The 20360-nt window shown below is 39.3% G+C and overlaps 1 protein-coding gene across 10 annotated transcripts in view; it reads left to right on the top strand.

Annotated features, from left to right (window-relative positions):
- The first annotated feature begins 15002 nt into the window (after positions 1–15002).
- Positions 15003–20360, top strand: part of CD47 (CD47 molecule) — a 69216-nt gene continuing 63858 nt past the window's right edge. For 5 of the 10 annotated variants that reach the window (XM_087966531.1, XM_087966530.1, XM_087966528.1 and 2 more), the window contains exon 1: positions 15117–15538. In XM_087966531.1, the coding sequence (XP_087822657.1) occupies positions 15490–15538 (49 nt within the window). In that variant the 5' untranslated portion in view covers positions 15117–15489. Of the gene's footprint in view, positions 15539–15636; positions 15814–20360 lie in introns of those variants that run through there. The other 5 variants (XM_087966529.1, XM_087966526.1, XM_087966527.1 and 2 more) reach the window with 3 other exon arrangements.

Genomic DNA, 20360 nt, shown 5'->3' with positions numbered 1-20360 from the left:
CATGTTATTGTTAACTCACTGATCCTACTTAGAATTTTAAAATCTAGATATTTCCTGCTTGGCATAAGCAACTATCATTTTTGTAAACTAACCTGGAGGAGGGGAAAATAGGAACACTCAATGTTATTCCTTTATTTGGGTGAATCATGCCAAGCATTTTCAAACATTATCATCAATTAAATACCATGCCAAGAAGAGCTGGAGGAGGGAGAAGAGAGAAAGAAACCAAGTAACTAAGGCAACATTTTTTTAAAAGTCAAAAACAAGCACTTTTAGTTACAAAAAAAAGTTTGAGAGAAGTGACTAAGTACAAGGATATTTCATAATGAATTTGTGTTTGCCTAAATAAATATGACTAAGCATGCAAATGAGGCCAAGACAATATTTTGTATTTATTTTAAAAATTACAACTAACTTAAATATGAAAGGGCAACAGAGCAGTTAATTTTAATCTATAGTAACTCTACGTATAATTTATTGCTGTTGTTAGGTCAGGAAGAGTGAAGGGAAAAAACAGGATTATTATACTTCATGGTGTGCTGATAGTGATGAAGAAAACATCAGTGACAGCAGGAGATACTTCACTTAATAGTACTGTTCCACCTGACATTTTAAATATTTTTAGATATTGTTTTTAATTAAAAGCATTATTTATTCTCAAGGATGCTCCTGGGCCTGATGTTTACAAGTAGAGATAATTGCTTCTATGATTTTGTATGGAAGCCCATTTACTTAGGAAAAAAGGCCAAGATTAACTAGAGAGCTTCTCCATTTCTTTTCTGATAAAATTATGATTAGTCACATCTGACACGGTAGTCATTTTGTTAGGGTGCCCAGAAAATGCTCTCCAATTGTCTCATATGCCCATTAATCATTAAAATTGGAAAGCTGTATATTCTATATATTCTAAAGACACCCAACAAATCACACCAAAGAAGCAGAAGTTAACAAGAGGAAATACATGAAAGGAAGTTAATTGTTTTCATCATTGGATAGTGTAAATATCATGCCCCTGGTGGAGACTGACTCTGAGGGAGAGGAGGAACAGCTGACAGGGAGTGGAAGTCTGACTCCGGAGGTTGTGGAGGAGGCTGGGGAAGGGCAGAGGCCAGCTGAGCAGTCAGAGGAGGACCCAGGCCCATCACCTCTCCATCCTAGGGCACACAGGGAGGAGAGGAGAGAGATGTGGTCTACTCAGGAGAGGGCCTTGATCCTCTTCATGGGCTGCAGCTGTGACAACTGAATAAGAGGACGGACTTGCGTACAGGCGAACACTGGAAACAAAGCGTGGAAATATCTCTAGTTTATGGTTCCTCTCTTGAGTTTGGCGTCCTTCCCAGTGTGTGTTATCTGTGGATGTCCTCCAGCCCTCGCCTGGTTTGTTTTGCTTTTTTTCTTCTTCTTGTAACTGTTTGTGTGGGAGTTTTTTTGTCTTCCATCAAGAATATTTGGAGCTTGGAAGCAAAGTGAAGGAATAAAAGGGGCTTCACCTGTTTTCTGTGACTGTGTTTATTTTGTATTCTGCCCTGGGTCATCACAGTAAATGAGAAGCTACCTAGCTAAACAGACCAGGCTAGAACTGATAGTTTTGTAAAATGTCTAGATACCAAATCTATCATTTTCACAGTTGATCGGCATTCATTTGAATTTTTTTCACAGTATGTCTGTTAAAAAAATTCAAAGGAATGCCAATCAATGTTGAAGAACTTAATGAAGCATTTATTTTTGCAAGGTGAAAGAAGCCATTTTGTTTCCAAAGTTTGTAGATCTGCTCTGAAGGTTGTTCCTAACTTTCTCTGTGTGTGTTTGCACCCCTGATCCTGTGGTCCCCTTTTCAGTTGTATCAAATAAATACATAGCTTTCTAAATAACATTATCACTATAATTAGTACTGTTCTGGACATGCCAATCTTCTATTTACCTACTCTAGGTTTCTAACATGAACATCGGCATGAGAAAATTGAGCTCATGCAAAGAAAGGAAAATGAGAATTGAAAACTAAGACTAATGAGAGGACACTCACAAAATTGGGTCTATTTGATCTTTTAAAAAGATCACTGAAAAGCGATACGATGGCATTTTCAAACACTTGAAACATGTTTCATGGAAGACCAAGAACTGTTCTTTATTGTCTCAAACACCAGTATTGTGGAATAATGGCCTTATGTTACAGGAAGGCAGATTATATTAGGAAAAACCTTCTAACAATAAGAACAGTTCAAGTCTGCAGCCAGTTACTAAGGGGAAGAGCTTCTCTTTTCTATATGTCTTCAGGCTGAAGCTGGACAGCTGCTTGCCAGCAACGCCTTAATTTGGATTCCCTCACTGAGAAGGCTCAATGGTTTAAGTTCTTTGATGTTGGATTCAGAACAGCTCAGGCATGCAAGCTCTCTGTTCATGTATTTTTATGCTATTTATATTCCCCGTACATTTTCCCAATGCCTTTGCTCAAAATATCCATTTTGATTTGTCAAAAGTTAGGCAAGCTAACCTGAGGGCCGCACAGAATTGGGACTGAATTTATTAATGTTGCTTCTCTTCTGTTTGGGTTGGGAATGCTGTCTAGATAATTCTGATTGTTTGCATGAACTGGTTGTTAAATGTCTTCTGCTCTTTTCTGCTACGCTTCTGCCTGAGAGGGATCACACTGGGTCCTGGTACCGAGCCTTTGCATATGAGCCAGGCAATCCAAGGGCTGCCTTCTAGGCTTCTTCTGTTTATTGCAGAAGGAAGGGCTTCGTGATGGGTGATCATATCTAGTGTGCTTTAGAATAATTACCTTTTTACTAGGCTGCTGAAGAGCTTTCAATCTCTTTATACTTGCGTGGGTTGGACAGAGAAAAGAATAAATACTAGAATGACTCTTCTGTGTTGGGGCTGGGGGAAGAAAAAGAACAGGAATGAACTGGCTTTGTTTGATGAGCATATGCCTGGGTGCTAATGCAAAATATTATACTTTGGTTGCAAACAAAAGCTGGAAAGGAAGGGAAGAAAGGAAGCTGGAACTGACTGTTGGCTAATTGAGATAACACCCCTGATTACATATGTGATAGTTCATTGTAGGTACATATTGTAAGAAGTATGATTACAAGATTCTTTTAACTATCTTCTCATTTCTGTGTTCTAAATGTTATTTTCATTTCTTTGTTCACTTCTCAGATTCCTTTAGGATTGGAGTGGTTTTTAAACAACTATCCAAAAACTATATGTTAATTAAATAAACTAATTAAATTCAAAGAGTTACCAAAATGTATCCAGTTATTACTAACAAAAATACAAACAAACAAATCCACAGTATAGTTTAAGATAATGGTCTAGATCACAGAGTGTACTGAATCATAACTTACAAATTTATTTTAATATAATGTGTTATGCGAACCCAGATATTTGGAATATTTAACTGACTCTAATGCCTAGTTAGAATGTGTACCAACTATCTTAGTACTTTTTCTTTTACTCAGTAAGAACTATTTGATTTGTAAGATAATATCAAAAGGCTGTGGCGATCAAATAAGACATTCAGAGAACCTAGGACACTGCTGTCTAATACTTTGAATGAAATATAATCATTTAATTACATCTTAATTGAATGTATACCATTCTGTTTAATAATTTTTTAAAAAAATAAAGCAGTTGAAGCTTGGAATTATAGAATTTAAATGTTAAAAAACGTTATTTGGCTCACAAAAATCATACATTTTATGTTTCACACTGTTCAGCAAGTGTTTATTGGACCATAGACATGGTTCTTGGTGTCATTATGACTGAGCTTGCTTAACACAGAAGACTAAAATGTGGTAATGTAGTTTGTGGCTCAGTGTGTGGTAAAAACCTAGCCAGTATAATTAATTTATCGTTCAATACATGGTGCAAAGCTAGATAATTAGGTTAATTTTTGAGGGAAAAATGGCTCAATAAGCCACATATTAACATATCAGGGCAAATACATTTGTAAGAATATTACTTTCAGTTCCTGACACAGCTTACATGAAAACCTTCTGGATAAAACTTTTGTCTGATGTGTGTGCTGCAACATAGAACAATGTGCTTGCAGTAAGGGCCACACACAGCTGTTGTTATTGCTGCTAATCCTAGAATTGTTCCCATCAAACAGAGTTGTCACACACAGGCTATCTTCTATCATTCCAAATAACAAAGTATCGCATGGACAAGGATAAGTAAATCTCGTAATTATTTTGAGCCTTATAGCAGCAGCTTAATGTTTTATTTTCCTTTGCTTTTTATTACTGTACTGGCATTTCTTGTCTTTCTTTGCCTAGCACATTTTTGTTCAGAGCTTTCTCATGCTAACATGAAGGAGGCTTTGTCATTGTTCAAGGCCCATTTGGCCTGTCAGGCTGATAAGATTTCTCTCCTCTTTACAGATGGAGAAGCTTCCCAGGGCAGGGGCAGTACTATTGGAGTGCTGATATTTTTGAATGGAAATAAAGGGGAAATTGTTTTGCTTTACAATGACCTCTATGGCAGAGAAATGTTACTAGTATTTGAAATGCTTCTTCCAGCTGAGAATGTCTTTGCTCAATGTGTGTGAGAGAGAGACAGCATGGAAATACAATCTAAAATACTTCTTTAACATTATGCATACGTTAGCATGACAAAAAGAGGTGGAGTGGTAAACAAATTATGGTAAAACTTTCTCTCTCTCTCTCCCTCTCACACACACATCTCACAAGCAGCTGCATGCCTCTTGTTGTATATGGAATACTTAGGAGCTCTGTATACTAAGAAACTCATCCATGCAGTCATTTACAATTGCATGCATGACTACAAAATGTTGCACAGAGAAGAAAACAGCTGGAGGACATTTTGTGGTTAGGGATGCCAACATTCATCAAGAGAAAAATAAAGAGATTTGAATCAGCAAATCTTCCCTTAGCTGTAGCTAGGCAAACATGAATTCACATGCATCCTTCACAAGCCTGATCCTTCCATCTGTTTCATATAGGCTCTATATCTAGAATGTCAGAATGTCTCTAGTCTTCAGTGGTGCTATCTGTGCAGCATCTTTCTGTAAAACTGGGATCTGAAGATGGACAATCACATACAACATACTAGATATAAGAGAGTCATCCTGTTGGTAAGATTGACTGTTCTAAACTATAAGTGTTCTTAGTACTTAAATTGTTGTAGAATGCCTTCACATTGTGTGAATACAAAACTATTTATTACACTATTCACCTCTACTGTGTGACACACTTAGCTAACTGTTTCAAAAACAAGTGGTTCAGAAATAGCATGAAAGATATTGGAAGAAGTGCAATGTTTAAAATTGTGAGATATTTATTTTCTTTTTGACAGAAGCTACATAGGGAAGTAATAACTGGAAAAAAAACACTAAAATGCAGCTGTCTTTTGACTCACTTCTTCAGTGAGGCAGTTGCAAAGCAGGCAAACTGGCAGAAGACAAGAGCAGTAGAACATTTATTTCTCTCATTTTCTTTCAGCAGACTACAACCCAATTAAAACAATCTCAGACTGTTATAATTTGCTGGAGCTTGGCTGCTGATTCCTTAGATTTTTGAAATCACACTTTCCTACAACAAACTATTTTTGTTCCTTTGAAATTTCAGGCTAAACACAGGAATGTGCCTTTAAATTATTGCAGAGTGGAAGACAGAGAGAAATTACTAAGGAACAAAACTATGTACAAAAGAACCAAAAATACCATGATAGGAATGTGAATTTTAGGAAACAATGCTTACCTGGAAAAAAAAGTAATCACCAGATTACAGTCATCCAGTGAAGCTGGCAATAAATTAAGAAATGAGAATATAAATCATATAATGCTTTCTGATTGATGATGCCTACTGCCAAAAAGTGTGATTTCTCCCCTTCATCCAGGCAAGATGACCTTAAAAAGAAAAGTACATCAATAACTCTTAATCAACTGGTCTCTGAACCTATGGTGTGGTGACCTGATCCAGCAGGTCTTTTTTTAGTATTTATTTGATTTGTCAATCGCTTACAAGATACAGGTATAAGAATAAACATAGTTTTGAATACATGAGATAGATACTTATAAGAAAAATAAAAAGAAACAATAGGATAGGCACGGTTGGTGTGCTTATGCACACCCGCTACAGGCCTCTTAGGAAGGTGGTGAGGTCAATAGTAGACAGTCTAAGGTTAAAGTTTTTGGGGTTTGGGGAAGAAACCATAGAGTCAGGTAGAGTATTCCAAACATTGACCACTCTGTTGCTGAAGTCGTATTTTCTGCAGTCAAGTTTGGTTCGGTTAACCTTGAGTTTGTATCTATTGTGTGCTCTTGTATTGTTATGATTGAAGCTGAAGTATTCATTTGCAGGTAGGACATTGCAATGTATGATTTTATATACTATATTTAGATCGGACCGGAGGTGGTGTAGTTCATTTTCTAGGTCTAGAGTTTCAAGTCTGGTGGCATAAGGTATTCTGCAATGAGTAGAGAAGCGGAGAACTCTTCTTGTGAAATATTTCTGGACTTTTTCAGTTGTGTTCATATCAGATACATGATATGGGTTCCAGACTGATGAGCTGTATTCAAGAATAGGTCTAGCAAAAGTTTTGTATGCTCTAGTTAGTAGTGTGATATTACCAGAGAAGAAGCTACGCAGGATTAGATTAACAACTCTTAATGCCTTTTTGGCTATGTAGTTACAGTGGGCTCTAGCACTTAGATCATTAGAGATGAGTACTCCAAGATCCTTGACAGGGTTTGGATCATCAACAAGGTCTTGACTATTCAGCCTGTATTTTATTTTCTGATTTTTTTGCCAATATGTAAGACAGAGCATTTATTTGTTGAGATTTGAAGTTGCCATTTGATTGACCATTCTGATACATAGTCAAGATCTTTTTGGAGGGTAGTAGTATTGTCTGTGGTGTTGAATAGCTTTATATAATCAGCAAAGAGAACGCAGTTGCTCTTAATATGTTCACAGAGGTCATTTATGTAGAGTATGAAGAGAGTTGGTCCTAAAACACTGCCTTGGGGGACACCACTGTTGACAGGTACAGGATTTGATAGGACGCTCCCAATTTTGACCATTTATTGCCTGTTTGACAGGAATGCTTCTGGATAGTTATGTAGGTGTCCAGAGATACCATAAGATTTTAGTTTTAGGAGTAGTTTGTTGTGTACCACTGAATCAAAGGCTTTACAGAAGTCTATGTAGATTGCGTCTATTGCTTTGCCCTGATCGAGTTGTGTAGTCCATATGTTTTTGCAGTGTAAGAGTTGCAGATTACAGGATCGTTTTTTTCTGAAACCAAATTGTTTATTAGACAGTAGGTTGTTTGTCTCTAAGTGGAGGATAATGGATTGATTAATAATTGATTCCATGACTTTACAGGTGACACAGCATAAGGAGATTGGTCTGTAATTGTCAACTAGGCTGGGCTCTCCCTTTTTGAAGATGGGGATGACCGTGGCTTGTGACCATAGTTTTGGCAAGGAGCTGGTCCTGAAAGATTTTTCAAAGATTATGCTTAGAGGTTCGGCTATGGCAGTGGATAGCTTTTTTAAGAAGTAGGCACATATTCCATCTGGTCCAATAGATAGGGATTGAGCAGTGCTTTTTCAACAATGTCTTCTGTAAAATCGATATGTATTAGATCATTGTAGTTGTCTGTGGTTCGACTAGGAAGTACTGGGCTTGATCCATTGCTGTTTACAAATACTGAGGCAAAGAATGTGTTAAAGAGGTTGGCTTTAATAGTGTCATCATTGCAGTCTTTACCATTAGGTCCTTTCAGGGGTGGGATGGACCTTGAGTCTTTTAGTTTGTTGTTTACAAAATTGTAGAAAGCACGGGTGGAATTTGTGTGTATCTTTGCTGTATCTTTGCTGTCTTCTTAATAACTAATGCCCTTTTCTTCTACCTGAACAATATTTTAAAAATGTAATTTTTTTCTTCACCTACTAAAACTGCTAATCTAATGTTCAATTCTACCTGAGTGACTAAGGCCACTTTCAGTATTTTTTTTAAGTCAAGCAGCTGTCTGTCAATTGCTAAGGTCCATTCTCAGGTGCTTTTATGTTGTAAAGTATGTCTTGATTTCATGAGCATGTATGATACCTTTTCATCGATTTATGTCCTCCTCAAGAGAAAATCTTGTATAACATAGATCTGTTCCATCACCTTTCACTTCTCACTTCCTTTTTATGGTATTACCTTAGTTTCTGAGCCTTCGGGGTTATTGTTTAAAATGCAGTCATCTACAGTTCTTCACCTACAGTTGAATGAACTATAAATATCATTTACTTTCTTCCTTGAATAATTATATTTAAGAAGACTTGCTGGCCTACATCTTGAGCTTTTCTAGCCCAGTATTGTTTTATCACAGGGGCCAAACCAGTGGGAAGTTCAAAACTATGTTAAAATAGCATGCTCACACTCATATTCCCTAATAAATAGTATTGAGATCCAGTCTTCTATATCAGAAGCAGTATTTAGTCATCATAATTAGTAGTTGTTAGTATTTTCTTCCTTGAATTTGACTAATTTCCTTTTGAAGCCATCCAACCTGATGGGTAGTATATACTTTGCAGTTGCAAAATTCAAATGTTAATTATGTGTTAGGTGAAGAGGTATTCTTCTATACATTAGTATCACTGGATGATTCTGGATTGTAATAATCTCTGTATATGTGAGGGGGAGAGAGAGAAATAGAGAAATAGAGGGAACCTTCTTTATCCATTTTCTGATACCAGGTGGGAACAAGCATGCAGATAGATCTACAAGGTTTACTTATTCCTGAATTGTGAAGACTTTCACTACTAATTGGTAGTGAAAGAGCGTTCATAATTCAGCAATGGATAAAACTACTAGATCTGCATGCTTGTTCCAATTTAGTATGAAAAAATGGATAAACGGTTAACTATATACCAGAACATGAAAACTAGCATAATCTAATACAAAATAAAACAAAGAAATGAAAAAGACAAAACTACAGAAAAGATAAACATAGATGAAACTTCTAATTTCCTTTGCAGCAAATATAGCTACAAAGTTATGACTTAACTTTATGACAACAAAAAAGCTCACTATCTTCTGCTAGCCCTTTTTCCTCCATCATCAAAAGTGCAAATCATATGTGCATTTTTTCCTGTTTCATGCAAAGTTTATGCAATACGGAATTTCTAATCAGCCATAAATGTAGATACTGTTTTTTCTCTAATCAAGAAAGTCAGTTTAGTCATCTCTGCAAGTTTCATCGTTCAACTGTTGTTTTATGGTGGATAGTGTTGAATTTTTCTACTTCTGAGCACACTACCAATATTCTCATGGATATGTGAACATATAATCTGCAATAGTACATGCAGAGGAAATAGGTTTGTCATGATATATTTGATGGTGCCTTATATATGCAAAGCTTTTGACATGTTTTAGTTCTATGGTGTTAAAAGCTGATTGCTGGATATGTAGGTATATCTACCATGACCCATCACTCACCATGGTGCAGAGATTCCTTATTTTTTTCCAGTTATCTTTGCCAACAATATCACATTGATATTGCTCTATGTGTAAAGGAGATTTTAGACATGTATGTACAATTGTCCAAAGCTACCGTGTTTCTCATATAATAAGGCCGGGTCTTATTTTTTTTTTTGAGCCCCCCAAAAATGGCTAGGCCGTCTTTTCGGGGGTGACTTAATTCCCCCCCCTTGCATCTTCGGGCGGGCGGGTGGTGACAGCTTGGATGTTGACCTCGGCGTTGGTGGGGCACTTCGTATCGGGGTCAACGCAGGCAGCACCATATCCGGGTGTGCAACAAAAGTACTTCCTAACGGCAAGCCTTCCCCCGCCATTCCCCCCCATTTCGCATGTTTTAATATAGGCCTTAATTTGGGGGGGAGGGGCTTAATTTCATTTCATGCCTATAAAACATGCTGGGATTTCCTATTGGGGGAGGCCGTATTGTTGGAGAAACAGGGTAGTAATAGGTTCTTCACTTTCAAAATTCTGAGTGTAATTAGCAGATGCTGTGATTACACATTCATTTTAAACTTAAATCTATATTTGCTGGATTGACTGAGCTGTGTTTTAGAGTTTCACAGCAACAACCAGATGGAAATCAGTAACCAACTTCAGTATTATACAGAACAAATTCTGCTGCTAATACCATCTTTCAATAGTAGCTGTCACAATACAACTTCACCCTCCCTCCTCCTTTTGCAGAGAACTCGGCATGTTTGTTACACATCTGCTTTCCTACGCAGCACACCCTCTTGAGAGGCAGCATCAGTAACTGGTTGTGTGTACGTGCCATGGCTGCTTCTAGCAGAGTGTGGGTGTACTAGGCAGCCGGGAGTGGGTGTGCTCAGAGAGCTGCCTTGGCAGCCAAAAGATGAGTGGGTGTGCTGCAGCTGCAGCGATCTGGACTCAGCAGCGCAGAGGTAGCATTGCACAGTCATTGCACATTCAGACACAGTGCACCTGAATGCAAGGCCAGTATTGCCAGAAAAGAAGCCAGCCTGTGTTTCGGCCTATTCAGTTATTATTTAGAGAACTGAATCAAGAATTTCTCCCTTTGTATATTCCCTGAACTTCAGTTAGTTTCTGTTGGCTATAAATGAGTGCCTTTTGACTCCCTCTGCAGAGAGGAAACTAGCTGGGTATTGTATCTGCCTCCCCCCAAAGCTTTACCCTTTCTATTTGATTTCTTTTCCACCAGCAGCTGGATTGAAATGCTATAGGAAATCCTGATTACTGGCAGATTTCTGACTGTGTTATGGCTTTTCAGGTAGAAAGTATATTTTGTCTAGGGTCAAGGTGCAGAAGGATTCAAGCATCTACTAGATGGGTACAGAGAATAGAATATTCATTCACAGGCCGACACAAACACACACTTTACACCATCAAATTGTATGCTAAGAGTTAGCCCTGTTATATTGAAAATGAGTTCTAACACATCAGGCTGGGCTCAGTCCTGAAACTAGACTTTATTTCTAGAACAAAGAAATCCTTTCAAGTAGATAAAATATTATATTCTCTATGAACAGAGTCAATCTTGCTTCCATCCTTACCAATTAATTGTTGCTTTTAGAAAGATTTTTACAAACTAACAGCTATAGTTTTATTGTATTTTAATACATTCCTTTATGCACATCTTTGCTGGAATATATTTACATTTATCTCAGTTAGGTATCAGAAAGACCCACTGGACTTAATTTTCAGTCACAACACATTGCCCACTTTTGCCAATGTGCCAGGCTACCAGCAGAACTCAAACACTTACGTGAATATTCCCACTTAACCTTCTTCAAGCAGAAAAACAATGAAACAGTACTTTATTTTTATTTTCAAATGCAATGGTTTGTTTTGGCAATAAGGAAAAAAATGACAGCTTATAGATAGAAAATATTTTGTCACATATGCTTTTGTAAATACTGCAACTTCAACAAATGCATGATTATCCTTAGCTAGAGAAAACTGCTCTTTGTGAATTTAATTACAATAGACTACTGGTCAAAAAAGCTTGGACTATAAAAAAAAATGACAAAAGAAGTCAGAAGATTTTTGTCTGAAGCTACAGATTTATTTACACAAAATTTACCCAGCCTAACTTATTCGGGAAGAAAATTAAGTCAATATTTTGGTCAGGTGTTTTAACAAACTTTCTTATTTTAATTAGAAATCAGCAAATTGCTAATGGATAGGAACACAGTGGTTCCTCAATTTGATACTATCCTTAATTATATTATGTTCTGTCTTATCAGTGTACATACCTTACTTCTATCATTTTCAACTGACCTTGCTCTGCCTCATGTAACGCTGTATATTCTTTGATGCAGAAGCATTTTGTGAGATAATAATAATAAAAAAAAAAAAAACACCAAGGCTCTGAACACAGCCATTCATGTCTTTGTTATCTCTGGTTTAGATTACGGTAAATTGCTCTATGTGGGGCTGTCCTTGAGATCAATCAGAACCTTCAGCTGGCCAGAACATTCTGCTCCACATACTCACAAGCTAGTATAGCACCTGTATTGTCATATTACTGCTTCAGGAGCTGCATTACTTGATAGCATGTTTATGAGTGCAGTTGAAGGTGCTGGTTGCTACTTTTAAAGGCCTATATGGCTTGGGACCAGGTATCTAAGAGATTGCCTTTCTAAAATAATTTCAGAACTATCCAACCAGATGGCCCAATAGCTTCTACTAAGAGTTTCCATCTATTAGGAGATAAGGCAAGAGAAGATGACAACATCAGGTGTTCTCAAGGGCAGATTTCTTCCTATGGAACAGCTTGCCTCAGTAGGTGACTATCAACCCCCATCCTTATGGCATTCTGGCAGCTAGTAAAACCCTGGCTTTTCCAGAAGGCCTTTGGGAACCGACAATAAAGCCACAATTTATTCTTTTGTATGTGAATGGACGCATGCATGCACGAATGTTTATTATTTCTTGTTATAATTTATTATTGAAAATTTTAAATGTATTTTATTGTTACTATTTTAATATCTCAAACTGCCCAGAGTCCATAAGGATTAAGGCAATAGCTAAACTGCATGAATAGATTGTAAAAAAATATCCATCTAGTATAAGGAAACTATTTACAAGGCAATGTGGCATTATTTGAACATAAAAGTAGGTTTAGTTCATTTACAAATTAGTTTCATATTACTTTTTGAGAATGTAAAAGTGGAAGAAAATGGATATTTCAGCAAAACAATGATCTGAAACATATCTCCAATTTAACCATGAAGTAATTTCATGAAGGAACTATGAAGTCTTGGAATGACATTCACAATCCCCAGACTTGGATAGTGTGAAAATCTGTGTGGAGTTGTGAAACATAAAGTTTATGCAAAGAGACCTAAGAATATTTCCAAGCTAGATGACTTTTGCAAGGAAGAGTAGAGGGGAAAATTTTTAAAGCAAAAATAGGCTGTCAGGAATGCCTACAGGAATGCTCAGAAGATGTTTTTTTTTTTGGGAAAGGAGTTATTACTAAGTCATGACTGAAATGATATCCAAACATATTGTGGGAAGAAAAATATAGGCTACTGATCTATCACAGTAGTAGCTAACCTTTTGGGGTTCTTGTGGCAAAAATTGTGTGCGCAGTCATGTGCCAGCACCTAGAAGGCAATGTGCAGGGCCCCCATGCCCCCTGCGCATGTGTGTGCAATCCCCTCCTGCTCCCTTACCTGCACTGCACCTCACAGCTGATTTTCAGCCAGTTTGAGGCCTTTTTCGGCCTCCCAGAGGCTTGAAAAAAGCCTCTGCAGGCCAAATAATAGGCCCGTTTCATCACTTCCTATAATACTGGGAGCCTCTGGGAGGCCAAAAAAGGCCTCAAGCCAGCTGAAAATCAGCTGTGAGGCGCACCATGCACAGTGAGGTAAGTGCAGCTCACGTGCTGACGCAAATGGCTGTGTGTGCCACCTGTGGTATGCGTGCCATAGGTTCACCATCACGATTTATCAGATTCAACAAGGCCTTTGAATGATAGCAAGCCCTAGGATAAAGAGACATGAACCAAAGTTTTAGATAGGATGATTTCAAATGTACCAGAACTATTTGTAATCCTGCTGAGCTGTTGCTGTGAAATGTGATTTTGCAAATTATGTAGTTTTGAAAACTGCAAGAAATAATGAACTGAAATTAGCCACTGGATAGAGGTTTGAGATGTACACAGGTATATGTGGAGACTGACTGTCAGTAAGACAGGACAGAGAAGTTGTGAAATGCATGCAGAAAAATATAAGAAAAATGTCTTAGGATGTGTTCAGGGCCACTGGCCATGGCTACTCCTTGCCGGACTCAGCTATGTCATTGGACCTCATTGCAATGAGTTATTGATATAAGTTGTATTATGATGTCTCTGAATTTTAAAGAAAGAATTGTTTTTTTGTATTGCTGTTTCCTGTTCTTTATTGGGATATTTATATAACAATATGCACCTATCACAGTCATTGTTTAAACAAAGATACAATTTGGTACATCTCTGCGATCTTGCTTATTAATCCTGAATTTCTCCAAAGCCAACCAAAAATATTCCGGTCAAGAGCATTTAGAGAAGAAATGATTTCCAATATATTACTTGGTGTTCTTCAAACAAAAAATATATTTTAGAAATCCAGGATATTCTGGGTTAAAAAGAAGATAAGATTACCCCTAGATTCTGTTGAAACTGGATTACTTAATTTGTCTTTATTTATATGCTATGATTTCAACGTGCAGTTGCTGAAAAACCCCTTTGGCTTATTATTAACATTGCCACTAACATTTGCTCTTGATGAAGGAAACATCAAGAATGATTGTCTGAAAGATGGCCAATTCTCCCCACATGTCTGAGTGTAAGTCCTAATATGTTGACAGCATGGTATTTATTATATAGCAGCATATTGAAAAGGCTGTAGAAAAGCCATATTTATCTCAGTTATTCTAAATTAATTTACTTGAGATGCTATCTAGTGTGATTTATAGTTGAATTTAAAACGCCAGCTCCTATAATGATTATGTGGGTTTAACTTCAAGTGTTCCTAAAGCATGATGCATTTATACTTTATGAAAAATAATAGGCACCAGCACAACGAGAGCAGGGGAACTGGAGACACCAGCAAGAAAACCAAAAACAAAAAAAACCAACTCCAATCTAAATCCCCCGCTGTAGAAACCTCAGATGAAACCAGGAAACTCATCTCTTATTTATAGCTAATGCTTTTCCTGCAACTGTGCGTGTTTCAAGGCTCCAGAAACCTTACTTCATAAAGCCGTCTTATTATAAGACTGACGGGAAACACTCATGGAAGAGCGCTGTAAAGATTTCACTGGGAGTTTTTGCTTCGGGCTTAGCCGGAGCCTCAGGTCCAGTCTGCTGCGCCATCTCAGACTTGCACATACTGAACATAAGATGGGCGAAGACTTCTCTTTGGCGGCGTCGGCTTTCCCTGACGATCGCAAGCTTCAGTATGACGCAGAGTTCCTCCTTTGTCACGCCAAGAGCCCAGCGTTCATTTCCAAGTCTGCGCAATTCCTGCTTGCGCTAGAAGAGCCGGGAGCAGCCGTAAACGCCGTCTCGCCAGGTTGGAAACTTTCGGTGGACGATTTCAAGGTCTTCTGAAGGGGTGCGGCGATTGTCGAGGACTACCGTAGCTCCTCCCTGGGTTTACGGAGGCACAAGCTGGAAAAGGGCGAGAACCTGGAGGTCTTCGCCGGCTCTTCACGAGAGAAAACCCACCTGCTCTCAAGTCGTAGCGCGCAGCATCAGTCCGGCAGCCGGCTACGGAGGGGGCTGTTCTTCCACCTACGCCTTCGTCTCCCCTCCTGCGGCGGAGAGCGAAAGCGAAAGCCGGGTGTGGCTCCGCCCCGCTTGCTGCGGCTAGAGGGAACCGTCGAAGCTTGACAGGCTGCGGGCTGGGCGGCTCCGGGTCCGAGTTACGGATCTCCTTACTCCCCCCCAGAGGTCTTTCCCTTGGCCTGTGAGAGAATTGTCGCGGCAAGAAAGCGGATTGCCCTCCCTTGCGCCAGCCTGGACATGTGGATGCTGTGCGTGTGGTGGGTGCTGCTGGGCACTCTGGGCGCCGGTGAGTGTCGGTTGTCTTCTTCTTTTGCTGTTCTCGCCCTCGGCGGCGTTATTCCCGCTCCAATTGCTGTACCCCTCGCTTTTCTCTCTCGGCCTTTCGCCTTCCTCCGTGTAACCAACCCCCCCAAAAAAAAAAAAACCAGCAGATACCCCGCGCTTTTTGCTCCGCGGCGGTTTTGGAGTAAGCTGCGCGGTTCCTATCCCCGTTTCTGCTTGGCCGTGGCCTGAAGCCCCCGGAGGGAGCTGGGTTGTTTTTCGGGCTCCAAGGACGGTAGAGTACGGCTCTTTTAATATTTTTTTTTTTTAATAGAAGCGGAAAGGGAGAGAAGCTGCCCCCCCCCCCCTTCGCCGGGATTGTTGAGACTTTAGCTTTCCGTCCTATCCGCTGACTGCGCCATGAAGCTGAGGCTTTTGGGTTTGTTTGGCTGGAGTGTACCGCTGCCTTGCACCACACGTCCTCTGCCCTCCCTCCTTCCCTCTCTCTTCCCCCGAGCGAACCCAATTATTTCGACAGGCGTAGGGTGCTGAGCTCTGGGATTGGCTACCTCTTTTAACGCCTGATGCTTCCCATACGCTTCGCTTCAGGAGTCCTGCTGCTCCGAATGTGTGGTGGCAGAAGTGGCAGCAGGCTGGCGGGTGTATATGTGTGTGTGTGTGTGTGGGGGGGGGGCTGTTATTGAATGTGACTCCGGCGTTCGCCCTGCTTCGGAATATTCTGGCTGCCGCTTTCTCACCTTCTGGTTGGTTTGGTTTGCGAGACAGTTCTGGGGTCCCCCCCCCTTCCGGTTAATAGTTACTGTTCATGGCTGCTGTCCTTGGGAGAACCCAGCTAAAGGATTGTGACAGTGTAGAAGCCACCTCTTCTTTTTGACGTTAAAACTTCGGAGCAACTTCCCACTCTCTCCGATTTATACGAGAGTAACCTGGTGGGTGAAACCAACCAGTATTGTATTTCACCTGGGCCACTGCCATATATCTTCCTGGGAAAGAGCAGACTGAATAATCTGGTTCAGGCTTGCAGTATTGCATGTACGAAACACATTTCCCAGCAACACAGGATGCGCCTCATGTAATCCCCAAACCTTGTCATGGACAGATTTTGAGATTAAATGAATCATACAGAGTGACAACATTGTGCTAGCATACTTTTAATCAGATTGGTAATGAAGAATTTTGTTGCAAGCAGATTGTTGAGTTGTACAGGGATTATGAAAGCTCAGGTTATGCATTTCACACAGCTCTTCTGTAGAAATGGAGGTCATAAATTATCTTTGACACCTTCCAACTTTTTGAGAATAACTAAAATTGGGAAGCATTCTGGGATAATTTTAACATTTATCTTCAAAGATTTATTGATTTATTGACAACTTGGCTTCATTTATTGGACAAATAGGTTTCAGATTCCCAAAGCAAACTCAAAAAAAAATATTTCTATCATTTGAAAATGCCTATGAGCTTTTTTTTTTTTTTCTAATGAAAGGTTACCACCAGATTGTCATTTTCGGAATCTCCTGAGCCTGGTACTTCTGTCTGATTTGTTGAACACAACTAAGACTAGTTTGACTATGGAACCAGTAAACCAGTAGGGTGATCCCTACTAGATATATTCAAGCAGTGCCTACTGAGCTATTTCTCTGGGTTGCCTTAATTTGAGTTTCTGGTCTGAAAAGGGGATTGGACTTGCTGCTGAAATGGGTATACGGGTAGTACACACCTTGTTTTCACTGACTTATGGCCACAATTGAGCCCAAAATTTCCACTGCTAAGCCAGACAGGGGTAAAGTGAGTTTCCCCCCATTTTATTACCTTTCTGGCCTCAGTTAAGTTAGTAACACAGTTCTTAAGTGAATCTAGGGCCTCCCATTGACTTTGCTTCTCAGAAGTAGCAAAAAGTGATCACATGACCCCAGGACACTGCAACTGTCAAAAATGCATGTCAGTTGCCAAGCATCCAAATTTTGATCACGTGACTGTGGGTATGAAGCAACAATGGTCATAAGGGTGAAAATGGTTGTAAGTCACTTAGTGCTGAATGGTCACTAAACAAATGGTTGTAAATCAAGGACTACCCGTACTAATTCTATAACTTTACAGTTTCCAAAGTCTCCAAACAAAACTAATTGTGATAGTGGGATTATAGTCTGGTACAACTGGAGAGCACCAGGTGCTGCATGATGCCTCCTCAAGTTCTTGTAGATATTAAGATAATTAGATAATTCATATAATTAGTTTTTTCTGGAGCCTCTTTTCATTTAGACTTTTCCTCTGGACATGTTTTGCCTGTTCTTCCTGAATTGCAGGTTCAGCCAGGATCACATATGATTAGTTATGCAGCTGCATTAAACTATTGGCTCATATTATGCAATAAGATATCCAGAATCTTTTTGCATGGCCATGTATTACATCTCTCTCATTCTTTTCCTATGTCTTTGATTTTTCCTATACAAATTTAGGATATTGTTGAACTGATATTCATTCTGCTATTTTGGGGCCTAATTTTCCAGATTGTCAAACTATTCTTTAATCTTGTTAGTGTCTGTGAAGGCAGATGTGTCAAACACATGGTGATGGCCCAGATCTGGCCCGTGATAGGCCCAGAGTTGTCCTGCGGGGCCGTGACACCCTGGCCCCAGCCCACCCCAGTCCCGTCTACCCAGTCAGATGCAGCAACCAGCCATGTCCACCCCAGCCCCCAAGGGCAAACAAAATCCTTATACTGCCCACAGTGGTTGAGTTTGACACCCCTGCTTTAAGCTATTACCTGCAAATTTGAAAATCATGTTTTCTGGCCACTCATGTCATTTATACGTATATTAAGTCAAGTCCTATGATATATGAAGGCTGCCCATTATGGCTGTAAGTCCTGAGATCATAAAGTGTGACACATTAAGTCATATAACTGACTTAATTAATGACCTTTTTGTGGTGGTGGTTAAGTGAATGCCACAGTTGTTAAGCAAACCAATTGTTTTCTATGGGGCAGTTTTGCCAAAAAAACCGGTAGTAAATGCCACTTTCAGCAAAAATATAAAATGCAATCACATGATCATGGGATGCTGCAAACAGCTGTAAGTGTGGGCTGATTGCCAAGTGTCTAAGATGTGGTCATATGACCTTGGGGGGGCAGACCTTAGAACTTCAGAACTGGGTTGTTAGTTCTCCTGGGGAAGTCCATCATAATTTCAAAAAGTCACTGAGCGACCAATCGTAAGCTGAGGACTACCTATATACCATACTTCATCCCAGCTTGACTTCATAAAGGTAGTCCTCAACTTACAACATACAACAGTTTGTTTTAGTGACTGTTCAAAGTTACAACAGCACTGAAAAAAGTGACTTATGACCATTTTTCACAGTTACAACTTTTGCAGTATCCCCATGGTCATGTGATCATAATTCAGATGCTTGGCAATTTGCTCATATTTATGACGATTGTTGTGTCCTGGGGTCATATGATCACTTTTTGTGACCTCCTGACAAGAAAAGCCAGTGGGAAACCAGATTCACTTAAATTGGGTTATTAACAACTGCAGTGTTTCACTATGCAAAAGTGGTAAATGGGGCAAAATTCACAACAGATATCCCACTTAACAATAAAATTGTGAGGCTCAATTATGGCCATAAGTCTAGGACTACCTTTAAGTGTGAAGGGTCAGTCAAATAGCTACAGTTGGGCTCCATGTTAAACCTATTGCCTTCTAATTGCAACAGTGCTGATTTAACGATCTTTGTGGTGATTACCCTGGACTGATCCCTTAGTCAAAAGAGCAGAGTTTCAGAGGGAAGTCATTTGAAGCATCAGCTAATGTATGGGGTGATTAACTCTAATTGCCAACAATGATATGAGGTAGCTTAGAAAGAAAGATGCAATGTGAATAGATGCAAATGCATTTTTGAAAAGGGACATTATGAAATGGTATCTCTATTATTTGTGAAGGATATCAAAGATCCTGAGGCCAGGGTGAATGAAGTCCTTCCTTGTTAGGCAGGGAGGACATTGAAGAGGTATTTTGGAATGGCGTATGGCGTGTCAATGAAAGTAAAGTAGCAGCAATGTGAGGAACTGGTTCTGTCAGCTAAGAGATCTGAGTCAAATACTCTTTGCTTGACTTCAGCCATTCTTTCTCTACTGCTATCATAAGCAGAGGTTGAGGTGAGAGTCCATAGTTAGCCAAGTCAGTGATTATTTGCCTCTTCCAAGAGCAGATGAATTTCTCAGCTAGGATAAACTGAGCTAAAAACATGCTTGTAGACTTATTTCAGCCAATAATTTCTCATTCTGCCTTTACTGAGGCACAATTTAACTGCAGCTGTATGTATTAGTGACAAATGTATTAGTCATTATGGGGAAACATGAGACATGGTTCTCTTGTATTTTAGTTGAATGGATTCCAGTGTGGATGCGTGTCCTGTTTTAGGTTTTAAACTCTCAGACACTGTGGTTAGTGATAATAGCAATTTACTCAGGCTGGGTAGATAAACATTACTAAGTGTTGTAATGACGAGGAAGTCGAGTTGTTTGATCATGAACAACTGAATCATGATGATCTTTATTGGAGTCTAGTCTTGCATTTATACACATTTTTAGTTATCCTCCATCACTGGTTAACTTTGGTTACTGCTTAACTTTTGTTATTGTTTAGCACAGTAATCCATACAATTAATTATCTCTAGTTAAAGTTTAACATATGTTTACTTCCTCTCTCTAATCCTCCTTTAGATTAGTGACTTTGTTTACCTGAGTTGTATTTGCTTGGAAACATTCTTTATCTGAGGTTTGCCATTCCGAGATTGGAACATTCCTGCAATTACAACTCTACAAC

This window comes from Notechis scutatus, chromosome 5 (assembly GCF_049901735.1).
Source record: "Notechis scutatus isolate UNSWTSFEM ecotype Mainland chromosome 5, rNotScu1.2, whole genome shotgun sequence".
NCBI classification, from domain to species: Eukaryota; Metazoa; Chordata; class Lepidosauria; order Squamata; family Elapidae; genus Notechis; species Notechis scutatus.
The sequence above is the reverse complement of the archived record's forward strand: the minus strand, read 5'-3'. Positions and strand labels throughout refer to the sequence as shown.